Source organism: Brienomyrus brachyistius, unplaced genomic scaffold, assembly GCF_023856365.1.
Source record: "Brienomyrus brachyistius isolate T26 unplaced genomic scaffold, BBRACH_0.4 scaffold120, whole genome shotgun sequence".
In the NCBI taxonomy this organism is placed as follows: Eukaryota; Metazoa; Chordata; class Actinopteri; order Osteoglossiformes; family Mormyridae; genus Brienomyrus; species Brienomyrus brachyistius.
The window spans coordinates 42,869-61,325 of NW_026042395.1; the positions used below are offsets into that span (position 1 = coordinate 42,869).

At 43.0% G+C, this 18,457-nt stretch overlaps 2 protein-coding genes across 2 annotated transcripts; both read left to right on the plus strand.

Annotated features, from left to right (window-relative positions):
- The first annotated feature begins 947 nt into the window (after positions 1–947).
- Positions 948–7,933, plus strand: kiaa2013 (KIAA2013 ortholog). The gene is made up of 3 exons (XM_049004806.1): positions 948–2,531; positions 3,327–4,180; positions 5,561–7,933. Exons 1-3 carry the CDS (start codon positions 1,574–1,576, stop codon positions 5,576–5,578), a joined length of 1,830 nt encoding a protein of 609 aa, XP_048860763.1. The 5' UTR covers positions 948–1,573; the 3' UTR covers positions 5,579–7,933.
- Positions 7,934–11,579: 3,646 nt separating this feature from the next.
- Positions 11,580–17,529, plus strand: LOC125727829 (atrial natriuretic peptide receptor 1). Its single transcript, XM_049004796.1, has 7 exons — positions 11,580–11,744; positions 13,648–13,782; positions 13,916–14,090; positions 14,933–15,031; positions 15,384–15,475; positions 16,556–16,696; positions 16,798–17,529. The coding sequence occupies exons 1-7, from the start codon at positions 11,580–11,582 to the stop codon at positions 17,062–17,064; spliced, it is 1,074 nt and encodes a 357-aa protein (XP_048860753.1). The 3' UTR covers positions 17,065–17,529.
- The last annotated feature ends 928 nt before the right edge of the window (positions 17,530–18,457 follow it).

The window sequence follows — 18,457 nt, forward strand, 5'->3', positions numbered from 1 at the left end:
CAAACCGTGGGCTCCCTCCCTCCCACGAATCAGCAGGATCTTCAGGGAACATTTTACAAGATTAAAAATATAAAGCTAGAAAATATATGATGGAATTTTACAATATATATTTATATATATTCTGAGATTTACATTTACCATTTATTAACCGTGAACATTGTTGCAAAATAATTATCGTTAAGTTCTTTAATTTAAAGCTCAATTTCATGTGAAATATTTAGACAGTACTGTCAATTATATTGATATTCTTAAAAAAATATTGTCAACGTTATGAATATTGTATGGGATAAATAGTAAACTTTTATTTAAAAAATGACCCAATGTACGTGACCCACTGCACGTACACGATCGAGAACTGGTTAGGGAGTATGTGCAGATGCTGATGCTTGTCTGCATACTGTTGCAAACAGATGTGGCCAGCTGTTTACTACCAAGCATTTAATGATATGCTACAGACCAACCAGTTATGTCCGTTATAAAATTTAGGCAATCAGACCGGAAAATGAAGTCTATGCTGCATATATATTTCAAAAAGCCCTCCTGTCTACAATCTTTTTGAATGAGGCACCCCCAAAATGAAAACAGACCAAATATAGGGACACACTTCCACGAATGTACGATGACATAAGTAATTACCATTACTAAGTTTTCTACTAATTTTTTTCCGGGGTAGGGGTTCCTTTCGGATATTTATATTTTTCTCCTTTAAGTATTCGCACTTCGAGAATCGGATGATATCACAGGTATTTCGTCACTTTACAAAATGCCTCTACATATCCCATGCAGCCACCGCACGCAGCCACCGCACGCAGCCCCAGGGTATTGCGAACCCAGCGATAAATGTCGTACAACGTACATCATTTAAGCAACAGGTTCAAAATACGGCAGCCAGCCATGTCGTAAATTACTACGTCGTAGTTTTCCCGACTTCCGGTTGTTAGCTTGTCCCTGATTTACGGCAATCAAGCGTCAGGTCGCACTGCGAAGAACAGGAACTGGTGTGATCGTGGGGGGGTAATGGAGGTCCAGCAAACCCTGACCAGGAAAAGGGCTGCTGAATATGCGACAAAGTGAAATTAAAGCAAGACAAGGTTGTTATGGATGACGCAAAGACTTAAAATGTGAGATAAGTAGAATGTGCCCTGTTTCGCAGTCTGACAAGCTAGCTAGGAAACCAGCTGAAGTCTGTTTATTTTGCGTGTATTTGAAGTTAACAGTTGACTCTCCGCTTTCATTATATAGAGCAGCTTAGTATTTCCTCGAAAGTCAAATGGACAGAATAATGTAATTTTATTCTGTTCCATTTGCAGTGTACGCCTTATCAACAGCTGATTGGTTTAAGTATCGTAGCTAGACTAGCAACAGTAAAGAAAGTCGTCAGTAAAAGGTGTTTTTGTGCAACTAATTAGCTGAGTTTTTCACTGGAAACTGTAAATGCACTTGCCATTTTAAACATTTCTGTCTAATTTTTGGTGGCAAGATACCCAGTTCTCTGATATTGCCTCCGTGAAACACAACGCAAGGAAAGACACAGAGCGTGTTTTTGTAACTTCTGCATGTTGAATAAATTAAAATGTGGCTTCAGCAGAGATTAAAGGGCCTGCCGGGATTGTTGTCTAGCAGTTGGGCCAGGAGGATTCTTCTAGGTGTGCTGCTGTTCCTTATTTTTTATTGGTATCTTAGCTCAGATGGCATTTTGAGATTTTTGAGTCGCTCAGGGGATCTCGGGGGGGCGACTGGGCTCTGTCTCCATGCGGCCATGCAGAGTTGGAAACCGCATGTCGACTGGGGTGACGGTGTTGTCATCGGCCCCCAGAGTAAAACCCCTGTACCAGCCGTGGTTGGTAACGGACACTTCTTGGTAGATATAGATGCTAACAGGCTGTGGGTGGCCTCATCTTTTCAGGCCGGCTCAGTTCCGGTTCACCAGACCGAATACTCTCCCTTGGTCACACTGGATGTGCCAGGAAAGAGGGCAGAAGCACGTTCTGGGGTCATCTTATTCAACAAGGGCTCCATGGTGTCCGTCCACTGCGTTTCCATGACGAGCTCGCAGTCGGCCCGGGAGTGTATCACCATCACAGAGGAGCTCCTCGCTCACCGGAGCCGGCCGAATGTCTTCCTCCAGAGGATCCGCGTCGCCAATCCGTCCGAGCGGACGGTTAACATTGACGTGTCGTCCGTGTCACCTTCGTACGGGAACAAGTTCTCCTCCAGCCTGGAGAAGACTGAGGAACGGGAGTTTATCTTGTCTTTTGGCAAGGTGCTGATGGAGAAGAACCACATTGTGCTTGTGATTGTGGCCACCAAGAAACTGCAGGGCCGCCTGCAGGTGGCAGGAAAGTCAGAGTACGTGGAGAACGTGCTGTCAGCGGTCTACACCTCAGAGCCCATGGAGTCCTCGAAGGTGGAGGAAGCGTTCACAAAGCTTCGAGATGCAGCGAAGAAAGAGATCGGTGAGCTACTGAGAGCCAATGTGGAAGATCTCATACAGGAACACAGACAGGCCTGGACGGACCTCTTCATATCTGGTGAGCCTTGATCTTAAGTGTTAGCATTAGCATCGATTTTTCTGTTTTACATTTGAGATGGTAATTGCAGTCTAGTGATACAGTATCGTGCAGACGTCTTAGGCAGCCAAAGAAAATGAGGTTTAAGTGATCTTCATGTTAGTGTAAAACTGTAATATCTGTTGAAGTGTTTTTCGCTTAGCCATTTCAAAACCTCTGCTAAAACTTCTGCCTGTTGAATAAATTAACTTGTAACTTGCTCTTTGTAGAGTAAGTTGTCCGCGAAGGGCAGCCACCCGTAGCGGCGCCCAGGGATCTGGGGGTTGAGGGCCTCATTCAAGGACCCGCTGACATACTGAGGCTGGGTTTGAACCAGTGACCTTGTGATTGTGATAAATGCATGGAATGGCTGAGGTGCCTCTGAGAAGAGGTTTGGGAATCAGAGTCGTGTTCATCTAGCCAACAAACTAGATATCAGTAACTTTTTAGAGAATGAAAGTAATTCTTTATAGTTTTTATTGTGTTACTGTGCATTTTCGTATGTTCTAATGTTAAATTATATTTTTTGTTTTGAGCAAATGTGCACTTACTACTCAAATATATATCTTTAAACATTTCTTTTGACTTGCTAAGACTTTTGCACAGTACTGTACATCACAGAAGCTTTATGAGGTGAAAAGAATAAGGGGAGGATTAGAAAATTGTCATTTTGTATTTCTGTGAGCATCAGTAATAGTAGTTTGAGTTTTCCTAAAGGTTTGGAATACTTCACTACTAATGAACTTTTCATTCTCTGCTGTGGTTAAACCCTGCCAGGCATAGAGATGCGAAAGATCACTGACTCGCACACGCCCTCCAGCAACACCGTGAACAGTACCCTCTACTACATCCTGTCTGCCTCATCGGCGCCCCTGCTGGACAGGAGGATCAGCGCAGAGGACCGTAAGAGTTTGGAGTCCAGTCTGAACTACGCAGACCACTGTTTCAGCGGCCACGCCACCATGCACGCGGAGAACCTGTGGCCGGACCGCGTCAGTAGTGTGGCGCAGGTACTGCAGCTGGTGACGCTGTGGAACCTGACGTTGCAGAAGCGCGGCTGCAAGACGCTGGTGGCCGCAGGGGCGCACGGCGTCATGCAGGCTGTGGTGCTCAGCTTCGGCGGCCTGCAGTTCACGGAGAACCACCTGCAGTTCCAAGCGGATCCCGACGTGCTGCACAACAGCTACGCCCTGCGCGGGATCCACTATAACAAGGACCTGATCAATCTGGCCGTGCTGCTGGATGCCGAAGGCAAACCGTTCCTGCACGTGTCCGTCAAGCCCCAGGAGAAGCCCGTCAAACTGTACGCCTGTGAAGCTGGCTGCGTCAACGAGCCTGTGGAGCTCACCTCCGAAACCAAAGGCCACACCTTCCCCGTGATGGTGACCCAGCCAATCACGGCCCTGCTCTATATCTCCACCGACCTGACGCACCTGCAGGACCTGAGGCACACGCTACACGTTAAGGCCATCCTGGCTCACGAGGACCACATGGCCAAGCAGTACCCCGGGCTGCCCTTCCTTTTCTGGTTCAGTGTGGCTTCGCTCATCACTCTCTTTCACCTCTTTCTGTTCAAACTCATCTACAACGAGTACTGTGGACCCGGAGCTAAGCCCCTCTTCAGAAGCAAGGTATAAGTGGTCATAGGGCTGCTGTTGCTTCTATTTTTCTAGTAGCAGAGACTCTCTAGCCTCCAAGAACGTGTCTTTTTATATCCCTCTGTCTATCCCTGGTGGTCTAGGCCCTCTGAACTCGTTAGAGATTCTATTCATTGGCCGTTACTCTCCTACCTAAGCAGACAAACTGTCATAAGTGATCAAATGATAACCGACTTGGATAGAATCGTGAATATGGGTAATTTTGCCATTTGGTTGCGTTTTCTGAACCGTTTTCTTTTTCCAGGGTTGCAAATATATATATATATATTTTTTCCCCCTCTCTGTTAAATTAGCTTAATTCAGAGATTTCTGCGTCGCTCTGTTAAAATGCACCAATATATTTCCAAATCCAAGAAAGTGATTCTTCTTTTTTAGAACCAGAATTTATTTATTTCATTGTTAAATTAATAGTTTTCCATCAAAATTAAAATATTGTAAATATATTTTTGAAGGCTATAGTGAAAAACCCATCTTTTTGAAAAGGCTGGATATTTTTGCCTGCATGGTGTTCTGTTATGGTTTAAAAACGTTGCCTTGACAGGAAATACTGAGCGATATCTATGGAACAGGTGTCCAACAGAGTCTTCAAATATTTACTTGTTTGTGCAAGGCCTTGTACTGACACCACGTTAATTGTTCTGTACTGGCATTCGGCATTTTTGTATCCTGTTTTCTGCTGCGATTATTATTACCATCATTTTTTTCCCGCCACAAACTAACAGTTTAACAAGAACAATTTATCGACTCATATTCAGTCATTTCTGCTTTTTTTTTTACCCTTGATACAATTAAAATGTCTGATAGGCCCTGTAAGTTTCTTGGAAAAGCTATCATGAGATGGTATAAGCAGTTAATTAATCCTCAAGGCTGTTGGATTATTTGTGTTCTTGCAATGTGAAAATGTTGCCACTTTAAAAATCAAGGTGTGGATTTGTTGTCATGGTGATGGGATTACGCGTATCTTTTGGGAGTGGGTTGAGTTTGCTGTGTTCAGCTGTAATCTACTGAATCGGGCTTTGTTTGAGATTTGTGCTGTTATTTTTTTTTATTATTTGATTAAATTAACACAAGCACCTACTGCACGATTGTTGGCTCTTTAATGATTGTGGTGATTTGATAGCCTTTCATTGTCCCATTCGGATGCGTTATACAAGGTACTATCTGCGAACCACAAGGCTGTAAAACCCACTTTCCTTCAAGCTCACTTCTTAACCAGTACAAAATGAACATACTTGGGATAAGTATTTAAAAGTATTTAGTACTATATACAAACATAATTAGGTACATACTCTCCTGGCAAAGTAGTGATAATATTAGTAATGCCCTTGCTAACTTTTCCACTCATTTTGACAGGATGATCCCATTGTCTGACAGCCATCGGACGCCCCCTTGCCAAGGGATCCCCCCCTCCCACTGGCAGTTCAGCTGCAGTTTGGAGTTTAAGCTGAAGGTTCACTCACTGCATTCTTTCCGCTGTCATGTCCCCTGTTCGTCGATTTTACCTGGCATCTCACCCCAGGGTGTCACCTGCCATTACCCTGTGCTCCAAGGCCTTCATAACCCTGTTCTGGATAAACTGCTATGGAAAATGGTTGGGTGCAATGATTGTACAGTTTTCTCTCATCAAATATTGACTCAAGTTCCAGAATTTTAGCTGGACAATGTCAAAAAATTTCCCTGCAACGGGTACGCTGTGTCTGTATGTCGTTTTCGTTCCTGTGATGGAAATATCATCTTTTATTATTAATTAATACTTTGAATTGTTGTTTTTTTGGTTGAACAAGCGCACATGTGTAAGGGTTGCCAGACTTTAACTGCATTCAGTAAGTAGGTGTGTGATTGTTGAGCATCATTATAAGGAATGAAGAGTCGGGATTTTCTTTATGGGCTTATTCCTCTTTCGGAGGGATCTCTGCAGCTGCAGTACATGGCGTCTGGAGCGTGTGAGCAGAAGGTCTGCGGCTGTTTGCATCGTCGTGAGTGTGCGCGTGTGCTTCCCATCAGATTTGGCTGCAGTAGAGCTGAAGACAAAACATTGCGGCAGCAAGGACATGCGGCTTAGCAGGCATAATGACAGCTGGATATTTGGTGCTCTGACCTCTCTTATTATGGGGGAGGTTTTAGAATAGTAGGACACTGCTGTGTATTTCATTCATGTAGGTTATGTTGCGTAGGAAGTTGCGAGTAAACAGTAACTGCTTAATTCAGCAAGTAATATTGCAAATATATTGGTTTTATAACAAAAAAACTCACTTCTTTTTTACTAAATTATACTAAATGGGCTGTTCTGCATTAAAGAATCATTACCAAGCAGTCTCATTCGACCTTTGCAGTAACATAAAACGCCAAACATTTGTGTGCAATTACAGTAAAATGGCAAGAGCAGAAATGAGTCAGTCAAAAAAAAATGTGTGGAAGATATGTACAGATACATTAAATATTGATTATCAATTGACATTTGTTATGAAACCAATAAATTAAGTGTCCCAAGACTTTCTGTGAACACTGTATGTTAATTATGAAATGCCAGTTACATGAATGAATGATTGCATGTATTGTTGCATGTATTACATATACGGGCCGGTGTTTAATAAGCCCTGCATATGTGTGAGGGTCAGAGATGCGGCTTCCCTGGTATCTAGTAGTTCTGCAGGATGTTTCGCTGCATTTTTTTCTCCTTCCTTTTGTCCTCCGCTTGTTTGCACTTTATCCACAGAAAGCGAAGCAGCCCCATGATGTCAGCACTCATTGTTCAGTCAGCAGCTGACCGCCAGTCCCCATGTAAGCGTTCAAACGAAGGTGGTTTTGTGGGAGCTGGACGTTAAGGAAAAGCGCAGCCCCCGTTCGAAGGGATACAGACAGTGTCATGACTGGGAGTCTTAACCGCAGGGGGTCTTGGTTCAAATCCCAGGCAGAGCTGTGATTTTCAGCCCCTTAATTAACACCTCGACTTGGCTTTTTTAATGTTGTGCGAGTAGGTGAAGTCAATAGTGATAAAAGCCGCGTCATACTTAGTAGAAAAAGCAAAGCAAAGGCTACTTTATTGTGTTTTAAAATCCATGAAGAGCTTCCAGGACATCAGAAAATGTTACGGAAGCTGCATAGAGAAGATTCCAGAAACATTAAATTTGTACTTTAATCTTGTACTTTATTGTTTTTAAATGGATGATTTACTCGAGATTCGGATAGTTACCCAATCAAAAGAACCTCACATCAGAAACTACTGAATGATTTATTAAAAATCTTTTAAATGGAATTGTGTAGCAGAAATAGGATTAATAGCTAACAATGCACATTGAAATACATTAACCTAAATAAATTCACTGTACACTGATAAATCACTGGATGTGCTTGAATTTAATGTAATTTGTTTAGCTGTGATACATTGTTTGGGCTAATTTAATTACTGTGTGGGTCAGATTATTTGATGTATCAAAACACCTTTACGTTTGATTTTAGTTGTAAATTACATGCATTTTAGTACTGAGAAAACCTGCCAGAAATGCTTGTTTATATAAATCTTTGTCATAAATTTTGTACATTAATCTCTGATGTTAGACGCCTTGTGTTATTCCTCACCTAATAGCTATAACTACTTGTGTGGGTGTCAGGATGCCTGTCCGCTGATTATTGGATAATGATTTTTACATTTGGGGCGAATTCAAATCTGCTTGTTCAGTTTTCAAAAACATATAAATAAAAGAAGAAAAGCAAAATGTTTTAGAATTGCGTTTTGTGAATTTATGGTTTTTATATTGAAATTTTAGAACATCTTGTTAAATGCGGTATTCTGTTACAATGTTACATCCATCCACCTTGGAATTGGTTAAAAAAAACTACTTTTTATAGTAATTCCTGAGGTCACCACTTCCTATTCGCTTCCTAGACATTACGCACAGCGTTAAGGACGCTTCAGGAAACCCACCTGCAGTTTCTTTTATTTATGAGGATGAGTGGATAGAATTTGCTGTCTGCCGGATTTTGCCAAGCGGGCCCCCAACAGTAGATTTTTGGGGCCCATATATGATGTTAGGCCCCCTACACTCCTAACCATGACTCTGCTACTTGTTGAGGTTGACCGCTCTCATAATTCAAAAACATCTACATTCTCACCATTTTAAACACTAAATTCTGACCTAAAAAGCCAGGTGGTCTCCCTGCTCTGTGTATCCATTTAGCTATTTAATCGAAAAAATACTGCTGATCTGGGTCACCATGAGAAAATCCTCCCATCTGCTCCAAGAGGCTGTTTTGGCACGAAGGACTGCCTTTGGCTCCAAGGCAGGGGCGTCAGAATCATTGTGAATGTGGGGGGGACCCACTGGCATAAAATTAATATTTTTCGTCCAAACGAATAATTATGAAATGTGAGGGGCACACGTCCCCCTCAGATTTAATGGCGGCGACGCCCACGCTCCAAGGTGTGTGAGGAAATATTTTTGCCTGTCCGTCATTGATGCTGCCATCAGTTCTCACAGCGTCGCCCAATGCGGAGTCTGTTAACCGGCACCGTTAGTCCATGGACGGCATTACGGTGTCTGGCTTGATGACCTGCGCATCTTTTACACATTGCTACATTCTGATGCTTATCACATCATTTGATTTACGTTTTTTTTTGTACATTTTACTCATCCACCTTCTCATCTTTTTCACCTTAATCAGTACATCTATCCACGTCGGTACATTTTATCTTAATGATTGCAGCCTCATTCATTCTCGGATTTATTTTTTCCGTTTTCCTGCGTCTGTCTTTTTTTTTTTTTTTTATTTTTTGCTCCCTAATTTCCACATTTTAATCCCGGACTCATATCTCTCTCGTGTCTGTTTCTTTAAGCCCCTCATAAATGGTTAAATAAATAATAATAAATAATAAATAAATAATAAATGGTTTCGTATAGCCTACATTACGTTGTCAGGAAAATCAAGTTTCTGCGCAGATTTCCGTGCCGTGATTCTGTTTCTACACTATCTGGATATTCCAGCACGACAAACAAATAATACATGTAAAGAACTGTCGAATACATTACCTGTTAATATTTGTGATATGTCTCCGAAACTTACGTTCATTAACTATATATTGCGTTTTGCAATAAGAATAAGGCAAATCGTGTTATATAATTACAGCAACACGTGAGTATTTATAAGCAGATAATAATAATTATTCGGCCTGCCTGACAGATAATAATCCTTCACATAAAATGCTGGAGGGGCGGACGCCGCTGTTCCCGTTTCATCTTACTAATAGGCCTAATTATGGGGGTTCGTAAGTGTGCCTCAGACACCTGACAGTAGACGGACTGTCCTTGGGTAATATTTATATCTGGGGGGGAAAAGAAACACTATAGGCCTACGATCCAAATCAAACTGGCCGTTCATCCCTTCAAAAGACGCGTTAATACTCTTTCCGGCGATATATTCCAACCCGTAAAGGTCAATCTCATGTCCTCAGTGGACTGTTTCGCCTCTGGAAACTTGTCCTCGGCTTCGCTGAAAGGAACATTAACAAAAATTCAGCGAAGCAGGGGCAAAGCAAGAGAAAGAGCTACAGCAAAGACTGCGCGTGAGAGTGACTGTGAAATCTGCAGGTAATGGTTTGTTTTGGTCTTTACTTTGGATATTATGGATACATTTAAAATAGTACAAGCAGCAGCTACATGATAGAAATGTCTGTTTTTTCTGTTAGTCAATTTTTGTCTTTTGTTGTTTTTTTTGTTTGTTTAGATGCAATATAAAATTCACATCGTATATTTTGTTTATACATATAATTTGTCACATTTCTGTTAAAAAGGATTACTGAAGACTCAAACGTTTGAAGTTATCTAGGGTTGCGTGTTACAGTTTTATATTATTAAAGGTTTATACATTATATTAAAAATATAAAAATATTTTGTAATAGCGCGACCCCTAAAAAATTACCTTAGTCATAATATAAAAAAAATGTAACAAAAAATCGATATATTTGTACCTAATATTACATTACCCTACGCTGCCTGTTTGTTTGTTTTAAATATTCACAATTTAATATTTACTATAATTACAGTCCTCACAAAATGTTTAAACAGTCAATTGTTTATTTATTAGTAAATAAATTTTTAAAACAGGTGATACGCTGTAAACGTATTGCTGTTTACGTTTTAGTTTTTTTATTTATTTGCATTTTAATATCGTTGCATTTATTTAAAGTGGTATTTTATCTTATTTCACGTTGTGATTAATTGAGATGGTTGAATTAGTGTTTTACGGTGCAATAAAATTAAGCTCAAAATATATTTGTTTGAAGTTTTTCAACTGATTGTTAAATCTGTAAAATATTCACTTTGTTTCGTTTGCCTGTTTGAGAAATAGGCCTACCTGAAATGTGAAAACGCGCTGTAACCCTGTAAGCTAATTTCATTACTTTCTATCTCTAAGGTGTTCGCCCTCGTCGGGATCAGGCAGCAGCCGCACGGTTCTCCGTATTCTTACCGCCTGTCTGCTCTCCTTTCTTTCGATTTTGGCCTCGGTGTCTGTGGATGTCAGCGCCAACCTGGAATCATGGCGAGCCACCGAGGCTGCACTCCACGAGCTCACGTCGTGTAAAACTAATATAATTTTAGGACTTATTGGAGAACTTCAAAACATGTGGGAATCGTGTGTGCCACAGAGAAGTAACGCAACGGGACGCGTTCCCTGTATTCGGCGATCTTCTGATACTTTTTCCGTGATTATGCACCTCTGCAGATACATGCATGTCCCCCATAATTCGCAGGGGCTTCCGTGCAGCGCGGAAATGAACGAGTTTTGTGCGCAACTGGAAGACATTCTGTCGTTCATAGATGAGACTGAACATGCCGGCGACATAGATGTTAATGCGACGCTGTACTCTGTCTTCATTTTGAGACTCTTGAAGTATTGGGGAGACCCGGAGGAGGACGTCGAAAGAGTCAAGCATAGCGCAACATGGGCCGATGTAATGTCACTTAAACTGTTGGTTGGTGTCCAGGAACTCAGTCGTCAACTAAAAGGGTCCCTGCCAACAGCAGATGAAGGTTTTCAGAACTATTTTTATCAATCTGTGAGCACCTTGTCTTTCGCTAAGTATGTATCAGAAAACCTCCAGACATGCTGGCTGGAGAACATGAGCGTGAGACTGGATTTGACCCCGCCTCATGACTCCCCCATACTGCTGCCCTGGGCAGCTTGGATGGCTCTCGGTTCTGTGGGGCAGGCAGTTATTGACAGCCTTGGACACGTACGGGCATGTGTGCTGGAGAACGGACGTCAGGCACTCAGGCAAAAATCACGGGACTTGCTCTCCAGCTTGAGTTTGAAGATCTGCCTGTTGACCATCGCTTGCCTCATCTATCCAATAGTGCTGCTCTCCTTCAAACAGATGACGGACTGGATTCAGAACTACGCGCGGAGCTTGAAGGAGAGGACGGAGGACCTGAAGAGGGAACGGCGCCTAGCCGAGGACCTGCTGCACCAGATGCTCCCCAAATCTGTAGCAAAGCAACTGCGTCAGAGGAAGCACGTCAAAGCGGAGAGTTACGAACAGGTGTCCTACCGGTATTTTGCATCTTCCTCTGATAAGATGGAGGCTTTAGGTTAATGATAATAGCCACACTAACAAAACGGATATTTTAGTCGGCTTTCCCTATTGAGGCAGTAGATGACACAGTGGTTAAGGATATGGGCTGTAATCGAAGGGTTGCCGGTTCAAGTCGCCTGATGCAGTTCTGCAGTAGTGCTGCATCCTTCCTAACCTAATTAAGGTTTGTAAATAGCAAGATGGGTGGGTGTAAATACCTTGATTCTTTTTTGTATTGCTATAATTTGGCAGTATGCAAAATTTGCAAGATATAATCTTGCATGAGAAAACCGTAATGAATATGCGCGCACATTGGATTTGTTTGTAGCCTACTTATTGTTAACGTAATTGCCCGTAATTATGGTTGTACATATTCATTAGTAGATAAAAACAAATCGTACGGAGAAATACAGCAGCTGGATCTCAGTGCTGCCTGTTGTTAACAAATCAGATTCAGGAAGGATAAAATTCACGGGCCGTTGATTTTTGAAAAGGTAAACATTTATAAACACTTTTCTTTTCACAAACCCGTATGCTTTCCTCCACGATCCCAAAACCACATTGGCATTATTCGCGTTTTTCCCCCCGAATTTTTATTTTGTTGAATTGTGTATAAACGGCTAAAATTGAGTATACACGTTGTAAAATAAGGTCTGTTTTGTCACCAGCAATGTATGCGTCTTTAAAATCAAATTTACCGCAACAAACGCGGTACTCTTAGTCGTTGCTATTACTGTACTTTAGAAATAACTTAGTCCTCTGCAGCAGTTTAAGAAGGGGATTTTTACATTTTTATCAGACTCCATTGTACAAAACATATTTAAACCAATAAGATCCAGATGATGGAAGGGGTACAGTGAGCGGAATAGAGGAAGTACAAGCATGAAGAGAGATTCTGCAGGAGTAAAGTAATCAGAATAGCCTGGGTGTTGTATAAACAGTATGAAAGGCACAGTAATTATTAATAATGGTCGCATTTGCACTTTGCGTAAGCTGCTCTTCATACTGGAAACGAACTGCAATATAAGCTGAATTCTTAATTAAATGCCAAGTGATTTAGCCAGGGGGTGTCCGACGATCACGGACACCCGGACAGATACACGGGGCCCGTCACTTGACAGGTGCCTTGTAATACATAAAATTATCCGTGTCCTATGTCCACGGATTTAGCTCTTTTGAGATGGAAATTGATATCAAACATTTATATATACAAAAACAATAAACACTTAAAACAATACTAGATTTTAAAAAATATTTCATAGGGCAATATTAGAAATTGAATTTTGTCGCATATATTCCATTGAATTTAATTTTGGCTTCTGTGTGAGGTTATATGATTCTTACATGATCATCAGAGTGACGTAGGACCTTGTGTATGTTAATCACATAACAATAAAATTTACATATTGTATGTTTATAGGATCCAAGCTCATTGATTTCCCGTATTGGATAGATTGATGATACTTATTGAATTCAACAAACGTTCTAAAGATATAATTCTGTAAATGATTTTTGTAGAGATTCACTTACTGAGAAGCCTATAAGAGGCAGGGTTCAAATGGTTGATATGTTAAGTGATCTTGGGTGGTTGTTGACACACAGTAGGTGTTTACTAGTCTCACTACTATGCGTCATTCTGTGCTGTGGGTCTATGGAAAGGAACACACTGCATTTGTTCCCTGCTTCATGCTCTCTGCTTCCTGGATCCGACTCTAACATTTCTACAGCCCGGTGCTACATGTGCAGTCATGGAGGATGGATGCATGTTGTGCAATGTTGTACATTGTTTCATTCCTGTGTGAAGAAGGTGAAAGTGCTCATCTGGAAAAGCAGAACCGCAGATACTGATTCGTGCCATCTTGATTTCCAGGTAACAATTTTCTTCTCGGATATAGTCGGCTTCACTGCGATCTCTGCTTCCTGCACGCCGCTGCAAGTCGTAGAGATGCTGAACAACCTCTACATGTGCTTTGACACTCGTATAGAGTCTTATGATGTCTACAAGGTAATACCATTCATGCTTACTTAGCATTTTCCATAGCACTGAGCCGTTCACTGTCACAGAATAGCCCTGTGGTTTACATTATTGCTGCTGTAGGGTAATGGAGGAAAAAAAATGTGTAATCGATATGCCTCAGGTGGAAACCATCGGCGACGCATACATGGTGGTGAGCGGCCTTCCAGAAAGGAATGGTGACAAGCATGCAGATGAGATAGCAAAGATGTCACTGGACCTGGTGGCCGCTGTGCGGCAGGTGCCCATCCCGCACATGCCTGGCAAACGCCTGCAGCTCCGGGCGGGCATCCACACCGGTGAGCTACCCTCCGCTACCCTCAGATCCTCACTCTGGGATGCATATTTCATAACATGGGTCCTGACACAGCTGCCCATGGCAATGCCAGCGCAACCCTTTTCGGGACACTAGACAAAATTTGATTAAGCTAGTTTTCACTTCTCATCCTCCTTTCCATTTTGATAGGCTGATCAGCGTGGGGCGCCCTCTGGTGGCCTCATGACCATAATCTAAGACTTACTTAGTGGTAGTTTCTGCATCCTTCCCAAAGGCCTTTAAGCAGATTGTTCACTGAAGGTGTTAACAAATGAGATAAAAAAAATTTGAATTGTGGGCCCTATTATGCCTTTTCTGGATTTTTCCATTTCCTTTAGTGTGTTATATAGCTAAATAAATATTCCGCAAAATCTTAAGGCCCAAATCACATGTCAAAGGGAGTGACTCACCCCGGAAACCACTTTCTCTAATCTGCCTGAAACACCTCATTGGAATTCCAACCCTTACTTCTGTGACATGGTGAGGTCACCTCATAACACAATCCTCATTGGCTACCTACATGCAAAGATCTGCAGACTGCAAGACAAGGGCAGAACGTGTTGGGCAGTCTGACCAATTGGGCAGCTGACCAATCAGAGCACACTGGGCTCAACAGAGGTGGGGCTTAAGACTCTAACAGAGCTTTTCAAACTGAGTTGTAGTGTGAATAGAGATGTACAGTATGACAAAAATAATGCATTTTTGGAACACTGAAGCATGGTGATCTATTGTAATGCACCCCAAAATAATATTATAAACAGTGAAAATGAGCATAATTGGGCTTTAACTTTCTTCTACTTTTTAAGAAACTGTTTTTCAACCCAGGTCCTTGTGTCGCTGGTATCGTGGGGTACAAGATGCCACGCTACTGCTTGTTTGGAGACACAGTTAACACAGCGTCCCGCATGGAGTCCACCAGCCTGCGTGAGCAGACACCTCCCCCACTCCCACCCCCTCCCGCCCCCCATGTCTACCGTAATGCCTTTAATATTCATGCCCTTCTGCACATGTCTACCGTAATGCCTTTAATATTCATGCCCTTCTGGGGCACAGTCACCCGCTTATCAACATTTTCATTAATATGTTTGGTTCTTGCATCGCCATGGAGACAGCTATTTCTATCCAATCGTAAGGCGTCCAAGGTAACCAAGCAGCATGCACATAATTCCATGCACTTTTTAGCTGCAGTAACTCAGGTAGTATTAACCCTTTGCAAGCTATCAGTTGTTCCCAAAGTCCTTTTTATTACTCAGTCTGGCTGTGTTTGCGGCGACAGCTCAAAGGATCCACGCCAGTTCCGACACCTACCTTGCCCTTATGAAGGACAATGCTTATGATCTGCAGCTGAGGGGGGAGATAGAGGTCAAGGTGAGGAACCATCTCAGAATCCGAGCTTCAAAAGATCCAAGATGACCTAGGTCATAAGATCAAGTCTCCAGCTCTACCCGCCATGTAAAAAGGCTTTCAGTAATACAGAGAATTAATGGTGCAGAAAGGCGGCATGGTGGTGCAGTGGTTAGGGTGAGGGGGCGGCATGGTGGTGCAGTGGTTAGGGTGAGGGGGCAGCATGGTGGTGCAGTGGTTAGGGTGAGGGGGCGGCATGGTGGTGCAGTGGTTAGGGTGAGGGGGCGGCATGCTGGTGCAGTGGTTAGGGTGAGGGGGCGGCATGGTGGTGCAGTGGTTAGGGTGAGGGGGCGGCATGGTGGTGCAGTGGTTAGGGTGAGGGGGCGGCATGGTGGTGCAGTGGTTAGCACTGTTGCCTCACACTTCTGGGTCGCAGGTTCGAGTCTCCGCCTGGGTCACATGTGTGTGGAGTTTGCATGTTCTCCCCATGTCGTCGTGGGGTTTCCTCCGGGTACTCCGGTTTCCCCCCACAGTCCAAAAACATGCTGAGGCTAATTGGAGTTGCTAAATTGCCCGTTGGTGTGCATGCATGAGTGAATGGTGTGTGAGTGTGCCCTGCACTGGGCTGGCCCCCCATCCTGGGTTGTTCCCTGCCTCGTGCCCATTGCTTCCGGGATAGGCTCTGGACCCCCCGCCACCCAGTAGGATAAGCGGTTTGGAAAATGGATGGTGGCACGGTGGTGCAGTGGTTAATGCTGTCGCCTCACACCTCTGGAACCTGACAGGTGCTGAGCCTGACGTCCCAATATCTCTTTCATATGGGAGATGCTTCTTGTAAATAGCAAATTCAAAATGTCTGAGTGTTTTCTGTAAATTAAAGTATCTCTAACCCTCATTTCCAGTCTCATTTCAGTTACAGGTTTGCAGACTCCAATTAGCATTTATCTTATTCCAACTTACACTGTGAATGTTTGAATGTCGATGATTATTATTATTATTATTAAGCTTATTATATTTTGAGGGGGGGGGTCTTGTGGAATTGTTTGTGGTTTTGTTGTCAATCATGCTTCCAGCACCTCCTTCTGAAATGTGTTTGGCGTTCAGGGCAAAGGGAAAATGAACACATACTGGCTTATCGGCAACAAGAACTACAGCGTGCAGAACGACAGTCTGGTCTGTCACTGGAACCCCAGTCTCTCCAGGAGGAAGAAGACGGTGGCAGACAGCACTGTGTCGGTGGCCCAGGTAGGTGCCATCCCAGCGGGATGTGAAATATCCTCAAGTTTTTTTTCTTCTTCACTGCCACGGTGCGGTTATCGGTGTTCGTGCGTCTGCTGTCTCCTCAGTCCGGGGCCAGCATCGCGGTGCAGAGCGTCAGCGAGAAGGCCAACACACCGGTGCCCACACCTGCAACGGACAACACGGTGTATGTGTCGGCGCAGGTGGAGCACAGCGCGATGGAGCCCAAGGCGCAGGAATCCTTGACTGGACAGCTGCATGGGTGCGACTATGCGGCCACCCATTCCTCTGGGGGGGGTCCTATTGAGCAGAACATCTACCCCCCCACAGGCGATAAGCCAGACCTGCTGCCGGGGTCAGTCCTTAACACCTAGCTACCTTGAGAAGGCTTCTGCGTTCCAACAATGTGCATCACATGACTGAAATGTTTATACAGCTTTAGTACTATGAGAATGTATGTGCTAATTCATGATTTGTGTGGTGTGTGGATGTTTACAACATCAGTGACAGAAACATGTTAGTGTTCACCATCCATGTGTTAATATTGTCCCGCTGATTATTATTCTATGAAATAAGTTCTGATTGAATTATTACTGTAAGACATATGAGATAGTGTATTCTTTTTTTGAGGTACAGTATAGCTTCACATGCCATCTTAAAATTTTAATTTATCAGATTATCAACGACAACAAAGAAACATGATCTCTTGTATTCCACAGTGCAGCCTTCGCTAGGTAGAATATTATCTGTTCTTTTGGTGTATTAGGACAGAGAGCATATGTCTCAAAATGTTGACCTTTTTACTTATATGAGTAAATATAAATAAACGTACTTCTAAACTTCGATTCCAAATCATTCACTGCAAAATCTGGATAACTGATGACGTTATATATGTGCTCTACAAATACTCTGTCCTTCATTTGTTAGAGTTGCAGCATCATACGCCTCCGTGGTTCGATTATCTCCCTGGATATATGGACTGGCAGCCAATCCAGGGCGTCCCCCCCGTCTTGTGTACTGTGCTTTTTGGGATCCAGGTTCAGCTAGACTGGTGTTTCCCAACCCGGTCCTCGGGGACCCCCTGACGGTTCATGTTTTTGCTCCCTCCAATCTCCCAGCCAGAAACTGCACATTTGTGCTCCCTCCCAATACTCCGACACACCTGTGTCAGGTATTCAGTGTTCTTGAGCTGGGAGAGACAAGAAACCTGGACTGTCTGGGCGTCCCCAAAGACTAGGGTGGGAAACACTGAGCTAGAACATTCACTGGAATACTGAGTATGGCAAAAAAGACCATCTTGATATTTCAAGTTGCAGTGTTTTAGCCCTCAGTTTAACAAGAGTGCCATCCTATGCCTGAAGTCTTCTGTTTATTGATGACACAATACACATATGACAATGGAGACAAAGACACTGGCTCATACCTACAAGGGTTTACATGAGAATTTAAAATTACCTCTAGGACAGGGCTAGCAATCCAGCGGTAATGGACGGGTCTCATAAAAATTCATGTACGCCTCCCCCACAGTTCACCTACGCTATTAGCATGATCCATTGTTTTCTGCCACATTTCAAAGGAAACAATGTTGCTATTAATCCAATCAGACGAGACGCCCATGATTGGAGTCATTATTGGGGATGTATTCATGTGTGACAGGATTATAGGTGCACTGCATCCCAGTGTCACTTCTGGTGCTACACTTCCAGGGACTCTGCACTGCCTAATGCAGCACTGGCTTCATTTCACTTTGTTCATCTTTCATTGTTT